At 38.4% G+C, this 18,663-nt stretch overlaps 2 protein-coding genes across 3 annotated transcripts in view; both read left to right on the top strand.

Moving 5' to 3' along the window:
* Positions 1 to 1,655, top strand: part of TRPC3 (transient receptor potential cation channel subfamily C member 3) — a 33,134-nt gene extending 31,479 nt beyond the window's left edge. Inside the window, exons 12-13 of one of the 2 annotated variants that reach the window (XM_064416402.1) lie at positions 641 to 674; positions 1,083 to 1,198. In XM_064416402.1, coding sequence (XP_064272472.1) covers positions 641 to 651 — 11 coding nt within the window. In that variant the 3' untranslated portion in view covers positions 652 to 674; positions 1,083 to 1,198. Of the gene's footprint in view, positions 1 to 640; positions 675 to 1,082 lie in introns of both variants that reach the window. The other variant, XM_064416401.1, reaches the window with a different exon arrangement.
* A 391-nt stretch (positions 1,656 to 2,046) lies between these two features.
* BBS7 (Bardet-Biedl syndrome 7) lies at positions 2,047 to 18,369 on the top strand. Its single transcript, XM_064416403.1, has 19 exons — positions 2,047 to 2,182; positions 2,325 to 2,390; positions 3,594 to 3,656; positions 4,481 to 4,656; positions 5,224 to 5,410; positions 6,125 to 6,197; positions 7,144 to 7,260; positions 8,092 to 8,222; positions 8,800 to 8,884; positions 10,289 to 10,391; positions 10,964 to 11,156; positions 12,150 to 12,224; positions 13,355 to 13,420; positions 14,332 to 14,471; positions 15,458 to 15,622; positions 15,695 to 15,804; positions 15,912 to 16,015; positions 17,436 to 17,559; positions 17,872 to 18,369. Exons 1-19 carry the CDS (start codon positions 2,078 to 2,080, stop codon positions 18,003 to 18,005), a joined length of 2,217 nt encoding a protein of 738 aa, XP_064272473.1. The 5' UTR covers positions 2,047 to 2,077; the 3' UTR covers positions 18,006 to 18,369.
* Positions 18,370 to 18,663: the final 294 nt, after the last annotated feature.

The following is an 18,663-nucleotide window of genomic DNA, read 5'->3' as shown; positions in this document are numbered from 1 at the left end:
AGCCCTTTCCAGATCCCTGATGCCACTCTGGTGTTGGCAGAGATGTGTTTAAATTAGAAAGACAGTGCAGAAGAATCAGGGTTTACTGACATCATGGTTCTGGCTTTGGCACCAGGTTTTGTAGAGGGAAGTCCACTTTGAGCAGGGCAAGTAACCCTTGAGTTCTTGAGTTTCACTCTTCATCTGCACAGCCAAGTGTTCAGTGTCCTGAGCATCTCATTGGTACCCAAAGCACAGACCCAGCCTCTGAAGACACAATTCTTGAAGTCTTCTATGCCCTAAACAGAAAACATTGGCATTTCTATGTACTATAACTACTTAAACAAAAAGTCTCGAGATTTTCCCTGTTCTGCATCACTAGAGAATATAGGTGTCTCTTCATACTCCTTTCTTTCGTGCATGACAAATAATTTCCCTAGGCAGATACTGTGTAAGAATGCACGTCCCTCACACTTGCTGGAAGAACAGTATTTGAACATTTTTGAAAGCTTTTGCTCTTCAACTGAATATCCTACAAGGGAACACATGCTGCTGCCTATTACGAGCCTGGCTTAGACAACTGTCTTGTTGAAATGTGTTTTTTGTATTTGTGTCAAATTATAACATCATGTTAAATTGGTTGACTTTTTCTAATTCCAAGGATGTTGGTAAGGAAGAGGAGAGACTCAAAAGCTGTGAGTTTTACTGCCAGTTCTGCCACACTTTTTCCTTGTGATTTTGGCACACCCCTTCAGAAAAAACATCTCTTTTCCTTTTCTCTCTAAAAAGGGGATACTAATATTTACCAGCTGTTCAGCAGTGTTGGTGTGATTAATTCATTAACCTTTGTACAGCCCTTTGGGAATCTTTGGTGTTGTGTGTACACATGGAGCACAATGCTCCAGTGGACTGTGAAAATCCCTTTAGTGCTATTTAGGGCTGGAGACACATCTCACTGAGAATGAAGATGAGGTAAATCCTCCTGACCCATCCTGTACCTGCTGTCATGAACATTTTGGGATGATAATCTGAAATAGGCACTGGTGTGACTTAACTGAATGTTAAACTTTGCTAAAAAGTGTTTATTTTCATTATTAATGCAGGTGAATTAAAGGAAATCAAACAGGACATCTCCAGTCTTCGCTATGAACTGTTGGAGGATAAGTCCCAAGCAACAGAAGAGTTGGCAATTTTAATACATAAACTCAGTGAGAAACTAAATCCTAATATGCTGAGATGTGAATGACTCAACAAAGGAACCGTGGCTTCGACTACAGCACAACTATTTATTGGCAATAATATTTCAGTATCTTATACTTGAAAAAAAATGTATTGTAGATTTTTAGCACTAAATAACTTTATGTACAGCTTCTCTGGAATTTAGTCTTAGGAACTTTTATTAACTCACCACAAAAAGATTGCTCTCTTCATTTTAATTGTCTAAAAGCAAGAACTATAATAACTTTTTTTTTTGCATTTATGCATTAAAAATGTATAATGGTATCGATTGCTGATATTTTAACAGGTTTATGATTACATATGGAGAATTCTTTGCACTAAATTTGCAAGACAAAAAATTAACAGATACAGTGTTATACTCTGTTCCTTGCAGTGTCCAGGTACAAAATAGGATTTTTCATACTACAATAAACCAACTAGAGATGAGTGGAGGATTACTTGAAATCGTTGTTCTTTATTAGTGGTGCTAGTAACGCGTGTAAGCCCAGAACTCATGGTTATGACCACAAGGAATTGCTGAGAACCAGGTAAGTGGGAATGTAATGGCAGCAGCGCTATTTAACATGTCTCTATACACGTACCCGCACCGCCCCCTTTCTTAATTCAGTGTATTTACACTGCGGCGAGTAAGGATTTTTTTTTTAACTCAGAGCCCGTGCAGGGCAGGTATTTTTGGCTTCGTTGTTAAACAAACCATTTCGCTCGGCACCGAGCCCGGGATCGCCCCCGGCGCCCTTCCCTCGGCAGCCGCCCCGGGGCGCTCCCGCCTCTGCCCGCCCCTCGCCCCGCCCCGCCGCCTCCCAGCCAATCGCAGCGCCCGTCTGGCCGAGGCCCCGCCTCCCGCCCCCTTGCGCAGCCAATGGGAGGCGGGCCCCGCGCGGGGGTTGCCGCGGGGACGGGCGGCGGGCGCGCCGTGCCCGCGGCAGCGATGGAGCCGCGCCTGGCACGCGTGGATTACCTGCAGGTGGGCACGGCACGGCACGGCACGGCACGGCAGCGCCCCGAGGCGGCACGGCCCGCCCGGGGCCGAGGGGCGGCCGGGCGGCGGGGCCTGCGAGCGGCCCGAGGCTCCGGGCCCCGCTCTGGAGCGTCTCTTGCACCCACAGGTGGGAGTCACGGCGCAGAAGACGATGAGGCTGCTGCCCGCCTCCGGGAGGAAGGCCACGCAGAAGGTACCGAGCGCCTGGTGCTTCGCTGCCTCTCCTGCCCTGGGCCTCACCCTCGCGCTGATCACCTCCAGAGTTTCCTTAGATGTGGGACGCCATAGGGAAAGACCGCGCAACCCCATTTTGGGGGTTTGGAAAACCTTTTTTTGGAAAAAGAAAAAATCCGAATTTGTAATTGGAAAACTTCGGAACGGGAATGAATTTTTCTACTTTACGGCATTGCTGAAACCGCAAGGGAGTTCTTCCATATTTCTCTGTTTTGGTTTTACTGACACTTAAGACGAGAGGAAATGCTCTGAAGCTGAGACAAGGGAGATTCAGATTAGATATTAAAAAAAATATTTTATTCTTAGGATGGTCAAGCATTGGAATAGGCTGACCAGGGAGCTGATGGAGTCACCATCCCTGGAGGTGTTAAAGAGGATCTGGCACTGGGTGCCATGGTTTAGGGCAATTACAGCAATAATCACAACTTGATGCTTGAACTTCATGATCTGAAAGGTCTTTTCCAACCTTGATGATTCTATAGAATATTTATTTTTAAGTATTTCTTAATTTAATTAAGGAAATCTTGTTAGGGAAACTCAATAAAAATAGCTGCATTTTTTTTTTCCTTCAGTAATAAAGTTTTAATGTGAAAACACAACTTTTCCCAAATACATCTTTGCCTCATGGTTGCTGACATTTACAGTTAGAAGCAGGAAAAGGATTCTAAATGCCTGTACTTGGACTGCTGTTCAACATCCTATTTCTAACATTTTATATAGACCTTTAAAGTGTACTCCCATATGTAATTTAGTAATTTACTCCCATTTGTAATCTAAAATTTTAAGTCCTCGAAGATACGAAAATATCGTTAATTTTATAATAGAGAAACTACTTCCAATAGCATGTAGCGACCAGACAAGGGGCAATGGCAAAAACTGACAGGAGAGTAGGTTTAGATTAAATATGAGGGAAAAGTTGTTCCTGTGAGAGTTGTGAAGTACTGGCACAGGTTACCCAGAGAAGCTGTGACTGCCTGGAAGAGTTCAGGGTCAGGTTGGATGGAACTTGAGCAACCTGGGATTGTGCAAGATCCATGGTAAGGGATCTTTCAAGTCCCTTCCAACCCAAACCATTCTGTGGTTCTATGAATACAGGAGGAGCACTATGTAAAACCACAGCTTTGTGTGTAATAAAAAATAACCATGTGTTCTACTTTTGAAGGTGGTTGTTGGAGATCAGGATGGGGTCGTTACGTGTTTTGGCATAAAAAAGGGTGAAGCTGTGGTAAGTGGAAATGTTCCATTTAAAGTTTTATTTTCGGAATGTTCTTCCCAGTGAACTTTGAAAGTCCATTTTTTATTGATGTGGCAATAAGATGCCAGTGGAAGGTGTCTAGGTAGAGCTGTGGACTGATTCCTAACTGTGGTGAGGGCATGCTGATCTCATGCCTGGTCAAGCACAGAATTCTCCACCGTTGTAGTCAAAAACTAATATGGAGAAAAAAAAAGTAACTTCTGCACATTTTGCACTTCAGCTAAATTGGGCTTAAGCCTGGGCACATACACAGTTATTGTAACGGGACAAAAACTGCAGGGATTCATTAAATCACCTTAGGGATTTGGACAAACTGATTGCTTTTTATGCCCAGCTCAGTAAAAAATTATTTTATTTCACTGTTTTTTCTTCTCCAGGAAGTTCATGGTTAGCTCATAAGTGTTCTATAACAATACAAATAAATCAATGTAGACTTCTGGAATAAGAATGTAACATGTGAGAGGGAGGGAGTGCATGTGTGTTGTTCTTTAAAATAAAACACAAACTGTAGACTAGCTGACAGCAGTGCTGAATTTTTCCCATGGATGAATTAATAACAATGAAGTCATGAAGTTTTAATTTATTATGTTGTAAAGCTTATTGTATTTATTTTCTCATAAAATGCTTGGTTGCTCTGTGGTTCTGAAGATAAATACACAGATTATTTTTATCTGTGTACAACCCATTGCATCTTAGTTTTGCCAGAAATTGTAAAGTAAGTTTCTTAATGTTTATGTTAAAAGATTACGATAAATATGATATTGTGATGACGAAATTTGCTTTTCTGTTGACAGCCAGTGTTCAAGACACTACCAGGACAAAGGATCTCCAGATTGGAGCTGGGAGGAGCTCTTAATACACCACAAGAGAAAATTTTTGTGGCTATAGGATCTGAAGTCAGAGGTTTCACAAAAAGAGGGAAGCAGTTTCTTTCCTTTGAAACTAACCTTACTGAAAGCATCAAAGCTATGTATGTATGATGTTTTGCCTTTTTTGAGAGCTGTAGCAGATTGTTAGTTTATGATTTTATGGAATAATTTTAAGCATATTGTGTAGGTGGCACTAAGTGCCAGTCCAGCTTCAGCTTGTGCTGCAGCCTCTAGGAGGAATTGGGAATATTATGAAGAAGTCTTGGAGGTGTGGGGGGAATTGGGAGTGGTCTGGAGGTACTCACAGCAGTGCAAAAGCTGTGTGAGCAGAACTGGAGTTATTGCCACAGTGTGTCCTGTCCACGTAGCTCCTGGAGCAAAATGTTTTTTTGGATTGCGTTTTAAGATGTTGCCATAGACAAATCAGCATAAAAAATATAATAATAATGAAATTTCTATAAAGATATTATTAGGGATTTACCTGAATACAGAGTGGAAATGTGAGAGCTGTAGAAACCACGTGGTTTTAGCATTTATAAGGAACTCTAAAAGCTGGAACAGCTTGCAGGGCCCCATAATACCTTGGCACTGGGGGCATAGCAAGGCATAAAAGCATAAAGGACTCTTGCTGCAGCAAGATGCTACAGGATGTGTTTTCTTCTCCTCAGGTACATCTCAGGAGCAGATCTCTTTCTCTGTGCCAGCTACATCTATAACCATTACTGTGACTGCAAGGACCAGCACTACTTCCTATCAGGAGATAAAATCAACGATGTTCTCTGCCTTCCTGTAGACAGAGTGAACTGCATCACACCGGTGCTCGCGTGTCAGGACAGAGTGCTCAGGGTGTTACAGGTTAAAATGCCTCCTTCTTTTTGTTTTATGTGTGGATGCTATGGAATTGCACTAATTGTTAAGGGAATACGTATCAGCATGGCTTAAACATCATAAGGGTCAGCGTGTTGTGCCTTGCTTGGCAGTGCTGTTGCTGGTGCATTCCCTTTCTGCTGTTTGTTTTAAAAGGAAAGTAATTACCATAAACTTGTGAAAAATGAGGATTTTAAGGAAACCACTATAAACAGGCTTTGGAATTCATAGGTGGAAGTTGATGACAAATTGGTCCCTTCTAACTAAAAGTGCTCACCTACACATTTAATTTCCTGAAGTCTTTATCACTTTGGGAATTCTTGCTCTGATCAATTACTGTTGCAACAAGCCATGAGTGATACTAAGAGGTTTAACAAATTAAATTGCCAGATGAGTTTCTGGATCATTTTTAATGATAATAACATTTCAGGAGTCCTATGTTTTATTTCTACAGACTTCACCCTGTTTTTGGCTTAGAAATGGTTTTCCCATAGGAGTTTGAATAAGTAAATATTGCCTTTTAGTATGATCCATAACAATTTTGTCATTGTGGGGCTTTGGTTCAGTGTGTGGCTGGTGTTTTGGGGTTGTTGGGTTTTTTGGGGTTTTTTTGGGGGTTTTTTGTTGTTGTTTTGATTATGTTTTTTTGTTGTTTTTTTTTTTTTTAACAAATTCATTGAAGATTGTTTTCTTTGTCTTCAGGGATCTGATTTGCTGTATGAAGTAGAACTTCCTGGACCACCTACTGTTCTTGCTCTGAGCAATGGAAATGGGGGTAACAAGACTTTGAATATACACATAATTAATAATAGTATTTTACTATATTTTTAAGATTTTGTAGCTTGTCTTCGTTAGTTATTTTATCTTGATTTTTAAGCTGATGTTAAAAATGCTGCAGAAAAGTGACTGTGCAAGGTAATTTTTTTACACAGATATATAGACATAGAGACATAGACATAAATAGACATAGTGATATGACTGTTTTAGACAGTTCTAAATTATATTCACATTTAATTGAAGGCCTTTTACAACACCAGTGAGGTCTGAGGGGTCTCACTGTGCAAAAACAAACTGGACTTTTGGGGTCATGTGGAGATTTTTGGTTTGTGTTTCCCTTACACATGGATTTCCATAACTGGAATACATGGATGGATGAGAATATTGAGCTAACATAAACTGAGACTGGAAGGTTCAAACTTAAAATAGTTTTGATCCTCCTCCTTGCTGATCTGCTCTAACCTCATAGAAATCGCTTTAGGGTGTTAATCTGGTGCTTAATTTAGTTCCAGTTAGACTGTGTGACAGACATCCAGAGCTGGTTTGGAAAAGTAGTTCTTAATTGCTGAAATTTTGGCACAACAATTCACTGCTGGGTGTGTGTTGTTAAAGGGTTTCTCTGTTTTTCTTCTGTAAAGTCCATTGAATAGCCTTTACGCTTCGGCCTAACTTTGCTGAAATATATAGTAATAAATTCTGGCTGGTTTTTAGGAAGAACCCAAGTGCAGGGGTGCAGCCAAACACAGAATAGTGATTGCCACAAGGAAATTATCAGGATGGGTGCAGTTTTCATGGATTTGTTTTCAGGTTTGAAGCCTGACAGTTCCATTGCATGTCACTAATTCACTGTTTTCCTTTCCTATGGGCTGGAGAGTGTAACTACACAACATTTTGAAGTTGGTGTGATGGATTTTATCAATTCTAAATTCAGTTTCTGTGTTCAGGTGACTCTGGGGAAGAAATTGTGTATGGGACTTCTGATGGGAAATTGGGTCTCACCCAGATTACTGGTACCAAGGCAGTACCAAGGTGGGAAATTGGAAATGAAAAGAAGAGAGGAGGTATGTGATACGTCTCAATTTCTCACTCTTTAGCTTTCCAGCATACTCTTTCCATGTCAAGAGTAGGGTAATCAGGAAATCTTATTCACAGATAACTTTGGAGGCATATTGTATCAGTATGTGATATTAATATGACTAAGGTCTGTTTCATTCTTCTGATTATCTGACAGTTTGAATCAGTTTGTGTTGCTTTGGATTTTGTGTTCATATAATTTCCAGTATTCTAGCAAACTTGTTTTTATGCTACTTTTAAAGTGGTGTTTGTATAAAACAGTGTTGATTCAAATATGATTGACTGAGATGTTTCTCATTTTTCTATTTCTAAGTCTGTGTATATATTTGGCAAATACACCTGCCAAACTTATGAGATGTGCAGTGGTTTTAAGGTCTCTAAAGAGTCATAATAAAGGGTTTTATCTGAAGGTGGAATATGTCTCCACAATAACTGATCAAAACTTTCCCAGTTTTAACCTTGGTGTGCTGCTTCTGGAACATTTGTTAGCCCCTAGTGCTTTGTAAAGGACAAGATCAGGAATGGAATGTGTAAATACATTTTTATTTAATTATAAGAGTTTATCACCATATTATTTTCTTAAAATGCTTCTTAGTATGTCCTTAGTCTTTCTATGAAATATGGAGCCAAAAAAGTGAACCTTGAACCTGAAGTACAGGAGAGGGACTTCAGCCTTGAGGACTGATCCAGAAATCTCATTACTAACACCTTAAAAGCTGGCTAGGACCCTCTTTCTGTGTAACTGTGTGTGGCCTGTGTATTATTGTATCATAAACTAATAAAGATGAAGCCAATGGCTTTGTTTTCTTCTTCATTAGGTATTCTGTGCATTGATAGTTTTGACATTCTGGGAGATGGAGTTAAGGAATTACTTGTTGGACGAGATGATGGAATGATAGAGATTTATAACTTTGAGAGTGCTGATGATCCTGTCCTTCGACACGATTATGTAAGTCCTCATCCTTCATACTCTGCTGGGAAAAAACCCATTAATTAAAAATAAAAATCTGTGCTTCAAAACTTAGATGATTGTTACTGCTAAAATATGTAGTTGGTTTTCATTTAAGAGGTTTGTAACGTTGACAATATGAACTTCAAATTAGTATGGTAACATGTAAGAACTAGAAAGTGAAGTAGTTGTTATTTGAGCAAAAATCAAAATAATACAGAGAGTGTGTGTTAAAGTTTTGGCTTAGTTGACTGCTGGGTGAAACCTAATACAGAGTTGCTCTCTGAGTGAAAAACCTGAGAGTGTTGTGCACAGTCTGTGATTTACAGGTTAATAAATGGAAGCTGCCAGGGCTTCACTGACCATAATTACTTTGGTTGTCAATGGTTTGAACTAGTAATTGGATCCAGAGAGATCATTCCACTTCAGTCAGATTCCTAATTTCTGCTGGAAAAACACTGTCTTAGTGTTTTGCATTCAGGTTTTCCATATGTTTGCTATGTAGAGTAGAATCTTCTAAAACCTTCTAAAATGAGTGCAGTGATATTTCCCTCTGCTTGAATGTGTTTATTTGAAGGCTTTATCAGAGAGCATTGCATCAATCCAGGGTGGCTGTGTGGGAAAAGATGGCTATGATGAAATTTTAGCAGCAACATACTCAGGTAAGCTTCATATCATTGACACAGTAAATGCCATGTGTGGTGAGGTGATAAAATGAAGCAGGTTATGTTGTTAGTGCAACTCACATCTCTTAAAATTTTGTGTTGAAAAGATCTCTTCTGATTTAATATTTACACTTCAAAAAGTTTCCTACATTTGAACTGTGGGGATTTCATATCTTAAGATATTCATCATGCATAACACAGTCATTGACTATATTTTGGTGTAAACTGCAGCCTTAATGTAATGAATTAATGAATATGTCTGAAGGAATTATTTATGATTTTTTAATATATATGAAAAATGTTGATATACAAGCATGGTTTTATTTTAGTTTTCTGTCTTCTACGTAATTTCATTCCTTTTCAGTTTCACAGTGCTTTAAATGGGTTTTGATTTTAGTAGGAAATAAAGATCCCCCATGTGAGGCACCTCAGCAACTCTTCTAAGTCTTGAGCTATTGGCCTGTGTGTGACACAGGCCATGATAAACAAGCTGCATATGTCAGCTGCTGGGAGCTAAAACCTTGCTAATTATCTCCCTTTAGTTACCTTAGGTGCTAAAAGTTAACCTATTAAAACTTCTTGTAATGAAAATCATGTCATTTGGCAAGATACAATCCTCAGTCAGTTACTGAGAAATAATGGTGTTCCAAGTACCTCTTCTAAACGTTTTTGAGTGGTCAAAAGACCCTTGCACCTGACCTCATATGAAGTGCTTTGGTGTGATTGGCAGTACTTGGTACTGTTGCAGCCTAAGTCCTTTGTGGCTTCTTGTAGTGGGAATGTTGTAAAGATCCATGGATCATAGAAGGAAAGGAAAAAGTGAAAGGCCATGTTCCCCTGTGGGCTTTCAAAGGTGAATTCTGGTAGGATGTGCACTAGACTGATGTTGGAAGGGAACCAGAGCTATAAACACCCATTCATGTCTGCATGTCATGCTTGAGGTATCAGAATATAATCAATTAGTATTTGCTTTTAGAAATAAATGTAATTTAGTAAGCAAAAGCATAACTTTTTTCAAGCAGCAACATCCAACCTCTAAGCCCACTGAGCAGCATTCAGTTTGCTATAAACACATTGCACAGCTTTTGTTTTCAGTAATTCAGGGTTTTGTCAGAAAAAATCCAACTGCTCCAACAAGTTAATCCAACAGTTAAAAACTGTTTAAAGAGGAATTTATTGCTCAAAGTACTTAATGAAAAAAAGTAATGTTTTCCAATTTAAGCATGAAACCCATAAAAAATGGTGCTTGATGTCTAGGATTAATCCTACAAAAAGGGATTAAATTTGGCTCAATTCTCTCTACCCAGTGTGTGGAACAAACACCACTCCACACATACAATAGCTGAGTGTAGAATTTTCTTTTTAGCTTATAAGGAATATAAACTTCATATATTGGTTTAGGCTGGCTGACAGGACTGACTACAGAACCTGTCCATAGAGAAGGTGGATCAGGTGAAGAACTAAAATTAAGTCAAGAAATGCAGAACAAGATTTCATCCTTAAGGTAATTGTGCTAGAAAGAAATTTAAATGGAAGAATGGAAATGTTAAAAGCTGAAATATCATCTTTCCTTCCTATCTCACTGAATTTTCATTATCACTAATATATCTAGAAGTAGAATCAAACCTTTTCAAAGTAGAAATGAATAGCAGCCTCATTTCACAGTCTTTTTCTATCTTGCCTTCACATGATGATGTCTTAATGCTTTCTGCCTCAGTATCAGCAAGATAAGATTCCTTTCTTCCTTGCTGCTCTATAGCTTCTAAATGATGGCAGGAAAGAAGTCACTACCATATTATTCAAAATACATTGTACTCTTGAAAGAAAAAGTTTGTCCTTTCTTGTTTCTCAAAAACATCTTTTAGCAAGGAACATGTAAAATCCACGTATCCATGTGATAGTTTTTATTTTATCTTTGCTAAGTACATCTAAGGGGAGCCATCAGTCACTTCTGGCTAGAAAATTGAGGACAGGAGATAAACATGATTGCCTTGCAAGTTTAAACTATTTAATTTCTAGGGTAGCTCTATAGTTGCCTTTTTTTTGAAGACATTTTGAGTGGTTTCCCTTTTCTAGGAATGAGTTGGAGCAATTGCAGATAAAAGTACTTCAGGAACGGGAGAAATACCAGCAGGCCTCTCACTCCAGCACTGCAGTCTCCTCAGTACCTGCCTTCAGTGTCAATGACAAGTTCACACTGAACAAGGATGATGCCAGCTACAGCCTCATCTTGGAGGTGCAGACAGCCATAGATAATGTCCTGGTGCAGGTCAGTGGGGCTTTGTTCTTGCTGGGTTTCTTGATGCATAAATAAAACACTCAGAGACTTTCTAGTTCAAAGAGCCAAGTTACAGCATCTTAAGGACATGCTTGTTAGGCAGCAAATACAACAAATTCATGTTGAGCAGAGCAACTTTACATTACCAGAATAGACCAAAGTGGCTGCTGTAACAGAAGATTTCTTTGTAACTTTGTGTTTGCTTTTGCATGGTATTTATCCTCATTTAAACACCAATTAAATGAGGTGCACATCCTCACTTGCCAGTTAAGTGCCCTCTGTAGTGGAAAATTAATTTCAGAATGTTATGGGCCACCTGTTCACTTCCAGTGTGGAACAGCGTCTGATTTGTGTGCAGTTGGGGAGAAATAGTCCTGCCCTTTATAGCAACCTTAATTAATTATTCCTCCTACTGTATCAGCTGAAATTAATGCCATCTTTGGTAGTCAGAAAGAGTAGCAGTACTGAATTACCTTATTTTGGGAAATGCATGAGGAGAAAAATGTGACAAGGAGGAAAAATGTGACAAGGAAGGGAGGTGGTTGTTCTATAACAAATGGGAAAGAAGTACTGTAGGATTTTATTTTTCACTTATTAATAAAAATCCTGTTTTTATTAAGGATGTTACAGAGCAATGCTAAACTACAGCTAATTTGCCACTGTATAATATCAGATGTTTCCACAGCAAAATGAGAAATAATGAAATTGTTTAATCTACCTTTCATGTCTGAAAGACAGTCACAGATTTTACGTTGAGGTTGTGGTAAACCAGCCCCCCAGGAGTTCAGGACTCTGAAGGGAATAAGAAAGATGTTACTCCAGGATTAAGTAGTAAGCTGCATGTCTGTTAGGCTTTTGCCTCTGAGATGAAGCAATCTCCTTGCCTCTCTCTCCTTACAAAGCTTGATGACAGTCAGAGGATAAATGCACTTGGAGCTACTCAAGAATGTAAGCTCTTTTTTTCCTTCCTCCTGTGTTCTGCAGAGTGATGTCCCACTAGACTTGCTGGATGTGGATAAAAATTCTGCTGTTGTTAGTTTTAGCAGCTGTGATTCTGAGGTGAGTGAAACCGAGGAGGTGATGTCTGGAGAGATGGTGTGATGGAAACTCTTAATATTGCGTGGTAAAAATAGAATTTGGATTTTTATATCTCTGATTTAAAATACATTCAGTTAACTACTCATCTGGTAATTGTAGGGAACAGAGCTTCATTAGAGATACTGGAGAATTAGGAGTTAAAGGCAGGTCCTGACGTAAGGCAAACCTAAATATGCAAAAATACCTGCTCTCTTCCTTTTTTTTTTTTTTTTTGTCCTGAGGAGGATTGTGAGAGACACATTCAGTATTGCTCTCTTCTCTGGATTCCACAGATTCATATACATTTACTTCCAAGTAATTTAGTTGAAGGATGTTACATTTTTTACTTAGTTAATTTCTAAAAAATATCTTTAGAATGTGACAGTTCTGCTGTGTGGGGATTTAAATGTTTGCATGCCTTTTTTAATATGTAATAACTACAGACTTAAATAGTTACAGAATTACTATTGACACTGAGGGCCAGGGAGAAAATCCTGAAATGACCTTAGGATTTATGAAAGTCTTCTGTAAAATCTTTTCCCTTCTAACAGTTCTTTATTTTAGTTTTAAGAACTGAATTTGCACATCATTGTTCTGCCCTGGAGCTCCCAGAAATCAGCTTTTTATTTTAGGTTTTGTGCCAGTTGTGATGATTAACTTAGTGCTTTTTGGGGTGTATTTTCTTACTGATCCTGCTTTAGTTTTTGAATGTTGAACTAATTTTGCAGATGAGTGGGGCAGGCTGACATGCATTTTTCAGATGAAAAGTAGGTATCTATGTAATCTTTGTAGAGATATTAAAGAGTGTAAGAGGCTTTGGCTGTATTCTCCTTAGAGAGAGCTTTTTATTTTTTTTAATTCTATCATAATTAAAACTAATGCTATCATAAATAAAACATTCAGGGGAACCAAGGATTGCTTTTATTCAGGGGAACAGAGGATTGCTTTTTTGTATTTAACTCTTGTAAATAACTGTACATGCATAGCAAAAACTTCACTGTAACATAGCTACAGTTAAAACAGACCAGTAGAAATTTTGTGAATCCACAGACCTATTTTGCATTTTTTGCATTATTTTCCTATTTAGGGTTTTTTTTTTTCCCTTTTTTCAGCCAAATAGCAACTTTCTTCTTGCAACTTACAGATGCCAAGCAAATACTACAAGACTTGAACTTAAGGTAAAATGCTCAAAAATATGTTCTATAAAATTAATGGTTAGTCCTGCTTTGGAATGAAGAGTTCTTCATGTGGATCAGTCCAATTTCTACTGCTGTTTATTTCCTGAAACCTTCTAACCTGAGGCTTGTGTTCCTTTTTATTTGTCTTTAGGATTTCTAAGGGCTTCTAAAAATATGTCAGAGGAGAGCCTGGGATCTTTTTGAGTGTCCCTAAGATGAAAGCAGTGGGGACACCACAGATTGGGAAAACAGGATTCTGAAGGCAATGTGTGGAACTTAAAGCTGAGGGAGGTGTGGGAAAGAAAGCTCTGTCATTTTTTATTCTCTGAAGTGTTTAAAGGAAGTTACATTGGGAACTAACAAGGGAGTATAGACTCAATTTGTATTTTGGAGAGGAAGCAAATCCTGTCATTTCATGCTTGTTATACTCAAAGGCATGTGGGTGTTTTGGAATTTATTTTTAAGGATCCACTAAATTCACACATTTTATGGCAACCACCACAGGAAATAATGAAGGAGATCCTGATTAGGAAAATCCTCAGCTTGCCCACAGGCATGAGGTTTTCTGTGTTTTACTGCAGCCTCCTAATCTGATACGTGTTTATGTAAAACTCTCAATTTTTGAGGCTTTTTATTTTAACTGATCAGAAAATGAGTTAGAGGGTGTTATTTTATTAATATTTAATTCATCTAATACAGAAGCACTTCACTGGTCTGTGCTCCATTTAGTTCTAAAACTCATCTGCTTTATTTATAGTGGTACTATCAAATAAATATAGTACTATAAATATTCTTGAAGTACTAGAGGCTTTCTTTAACATACTTTAAATATTCACTAAATTTCCAAACAGTGGTAAAATAATCTTTTTTCCTTTTCTTCTTCTCTGTGGGTTCTTCTTTCCTCTCTGCAGGTGCGCTCGATCGAAGGACAGTATGGGACACTTCAAGCATACATAACTCCCAGAATCCAACCAAAAACCTGTCAAGTTCTTCAATATCAAATTAAGCCACTTTCACTTCATCAGAGAACTCATTCTATTGACCAGGACAGGTATGTGCAAAGAAAAATCAATGCCTTTTTTCCCTTAGAAAAAATGACACAAGGCAGCTGAAACATTTGCTCGGTACACTTAAGCTTGCAATTTCTAACCCCTAACATACACTTTTGAGCCTGTAGTTCCATTTTATGGATTTCCTAATAGAAAATATGGATTAAATGGGCTCCTTGCTGCTCTTATTTTGGGGCTATTTTTCATTTTACTGCCCTGGGTTATAGTTCAGCCCTATGTGTTAGTGGAGCTGGGGGTGTGGTAGAAAGGAAACTTTCCTCTGTAAGTAACTGTGTCTTTTCAGTTTCAGCCTCACTCTGCTCCACCCTTTTCCTCTATTTTTTTCTCACAGCTAACTTGGCCCCAAAACTGAGCCAAGACATTTTACCTTTATCTCTCTGTTACGGGAGTTTTGTATTTTACACAATTTCTGATGGATTTTTGCCCACCTCACTAACATCTCATATTGCCTCCAAGGTTGTTGAGGCAATAAAGCTTGTTCAAACCAAAACTGAAAGATGGAAGGGAGGCTACCAAAGGCTTCAGTGTGCAAATGAGCTCCACTATGCCTTGTGCTTGATAAAAATGCTGCATCTGAGGTTTACAGCATGGGAGGCTCTTGAGGCTCTGTCTTAGTCATATTTGCTCTTGTCAGTTATTTACCTTTGTCCTAAATTTCAGGTTTAACAACTTGCAATGGGACATCAAAAACTTCCAACTTGTTTTTTTTTCCTAGATCTGACATGCCAGGTGGGAGGTAAAACTTGAATGTGCATGTAGCTCTGCATTTTGAAGTACAGAAAAATAGCTGTAATCTACAATATGTATCTGTACTTAGGGAGAGACCTGATTTTTTACAGGGTGCTGATTAAAAGGAAACCACCGTGTGAAACTAAACTGTTTTTACGTGGACAGTGTAAAAACCTGTTAACCCCTCCTTCTTAACTATTAACTGTCCTTTTTCTCTTTTAATTTCACAATGTCACAGGCCCATGAATACATTGATGCTCAAAGGCCAGTTCAGTTTTGCTGAAATTCACTCCTGGGTTGTGTTTTGCTTGCCTGAGGTGCCTGAAAAGACTCCTGCTGGAGAGTGCATCACCTTTTATTTTCAGAACACTTTCCTGGGAACACAGCTTGAAAGTACCTACAGGTAAAATACCATTACTAAACCTAATGCATGCATGTGTATCCAAGTTGATTTTAAATTGTTCTTCTTTTATAGAAAAGGTGAGGGATATTTTAAATCTGACAACATCTCTACAATATCCATCCTCAAAGATGTGCTTTCCAAAGAGGCTACTAAAAGGAAGATTAATCTCAACATATCATATGGTAAAAATTCTTCTCTGTTTTGTTGTCCTTCAGTTCATTTGTTATTCCCCTAAATGGAATATGTAGCACTCATTTGCTTGTTTGGGTTCTTTTTTTCTCCCTGCTAGATGTAAATGAGGAATCTGTGAGGCACACATTAAAGCTTATCCACCCTAAATTAGAGTATCAGCAGCTGCTGGCCAAGAAGGTGCACTTAATAGATGCTTTGAGAGTAAGTATCTGAACTCTTGGATTTGGTTTTTATGGGAGGCTCTGCTGTCAGATACTAAACCATGGCTCAAGTCAGGTGCATGTCATGTGGGGTCTGTTCACTTAAAGCATTCCTTTAAATTAAAACGTGTATTTTGAGTGTCTAAGAGGCAAATTTCTTCAAGGAAAATTCTCTTTTTTGCTGTATAACTAGTGAATGACATGTAGGATTACTGAACATGCTTAAATTGGATGATAGAAGGGCAGCCAGGTTTATGATCTAATATTCTCTCCTAGCCTGCTGTTATTTTCCAGCTGCTTCTGTCCCTCTTCCCACTAACATTTATAGTTTTTTAGGTCATCCAGGCCAGATGCAACGTCTTTGCTTTGGAACTTCATCCCAGTGTCTCACAATTTCTAAATCATCTGCTTTTGAATCTTTTCCTTAATACCTTCCTCAATAGCCTTTGGGAGGTACCAGTTAGGCAGCTCATCTCAGTTCTTAGAGATTCCAACAATCAGGATTTTCCTGTCAAAAGCTCACCATCATCAAGTTCTTTTGTTTGTTTTTTTTTTAATTTAATGGGAATGGAGGTGAAAATGTTCAGCCAGTTCTGTCATGCTTTTGGGTGAATCAAATGCTTGTCAGAGCTCTTCAGATAATAGAAAAAGCTGGCTACCAATGAGAACAGTATGATTCTTTATTATCACTTAAAGGGTTTTACTTGGGCTGGTTTTGGGATTTAAACAATATTTTTTGGGCAAACCAGGGATTTAAACAATAATAGAGAATTAATTCTTTATGCACACTGTCTTTGTGCAATAATAATGGTGTTGTACATCTTGCTTGTTTTAGACAGCAAATCCTTGACAAATTTTTTGGTCACTCATTTTTTCGATGGTAACCTATTGACAGGCAGTAAAATAATGTAAAGATTGATGAAAGCTGGTATCCCAGCAGACTCACGGTGCACAACATAATTACCTCTTGTCTAGAGCAGAAGTGCATTTCTCTGGAGGATAAAAAGATCTGTACTATCAACCATGACAAACTGGTCTGCTGATAGACTGAGTTTTTTCAGAAGAGGCATTCAAAACTTTTTGCTGTCACAAATTCAGTGATACTTTTTAGGAATTCACTTGTACTAAAAATGAAGGTATGGTCAAGGCTTGAGTCTGCATGGTGTGATCCTGTTCTGGCTAAGAGCTGGAAGCTGAAATACGCAGGATTTTGAGAATCCAGTCTATGAAGGGACATCTGGTATTTCATTAGAAGCCTAGAAAATGAGGGACTCTGAAAATAACACTTGCTGATTTAGAAGGGGATTGTCTTGCCTCTGAAGTACTTCCTTCTGACATATCTAAGCTTAATTTCTTCTTACTTACCTGCTCTTATGATACTTACCTGCTGTTAGCTCTTACCATTTTAAACTGTCTTTGAGGAGTTACAAGTTCATGAAGGCAGCGTGGACTTCCTGCTCCCAAAATACCGCAGCATTTTGGAAGAGGCAGATCAGCTGCTGGAGGAATACAAGAGACAACCTGCACATCTCGAGAGACTTTATGGTTTGTTGACAATTCAGGTTTATTTAAATGGAGCTTAATGTCCAGAGACATGGCTGAAATAGACAGCTGCTTATATTTACATGATTCTTGTCTTTGTGGACATGTTTAAAGATTGTGTTCAAAATCAGGGTGGCACTTAAGAATGTATAAAAGGTAAGTGGCTTGGATTTGTTTACAATTAAACCATTGTTTAAAACATGAACTTTAAAAACTCTTCTAACCACTAGAATACTTGGTACGTAATCATGAATTAAAAGTAGACATACCTCTTACTGAAAATAAATAGTAATTCCTGGAATTTTATCTTTACAGGTATGATCACAGATCTCTTCATAGATAAATTTAAATTTAAAGGCACCAATGTGAAAACCAAAGTTCCTCTCCTTCTGGAAATTCTGGATGGCTGTGATCAAGATGGATTGATCGCTTTTTTTGATGCTGCCTGACAAGGAAAAAGCAGAGTAATTTTTCTGGTTTTAACCAAGGCATTTTGGTATCAAGTCAAAAACACTTTTAGTCTTTTGTTGTACTGTCAGCTCTTAGGTTTTATTAATATTTATTATCATATCGGATACAGTAGGAAACTTCACATAAACTGTTGTGTATGTTAACTGTGTGCAGAGGTTTTATGTCCCGTGTTAATAGCTCAAGAAAGATCAGATGTAAATACCAAATATCCTTTTGGGAAAAATGTTTTCACTACTGTTTAAGATGACATGGAGTAGCCTGTGTTCCCTACAGGAATGGATGAAGAAACTGGTTTCCAGGGACTTGGATGGATTTGGAATAAATCTCTGTGTTTAAGCTCTACCTAACTTAGTTTTTCCTTTTGTAATTGAGAATCTCACCAGACTTGATGTAGCTGGTGTGTGCAGAGGGGGAGAACTCTAAATGTTAGACTGATGACAGCTCCATTTAAAGCCACATTTGTTTAGGAATGGATGGCATTAAACTTCCTCAGTGCTTCTCCAGCCTCCCTGTGCTTCATTTCAAAACTCCACCTACTTTCTCACTTGGTTTTATTTAAAATTAGAAGAGATGAAGCAGCCAGTGGAGACAAGAGATCTGTTGGCAAGTAAAAAAGATCAATGCCATTGAAGTGAG

Source organism: Passer domesticus, chromosome 4 (assembly GCF_036417665.1).
Source record: "Passer domesticus isolate bPasDom1 chromosome 4, bPasDom1.hap1, whole genome shotgun sequence".
Lineage (NCBI taxonomy): Eukaryota > Metazoa > Chordata > Aves > Passeriformes > Passeridae > Passer > Passer domesticus.
The sequence above is the reverse complement of the archived record's forward strand: the minus strand, read 5'-3'. Positions and strand labels throughout refer to the sequence as shown.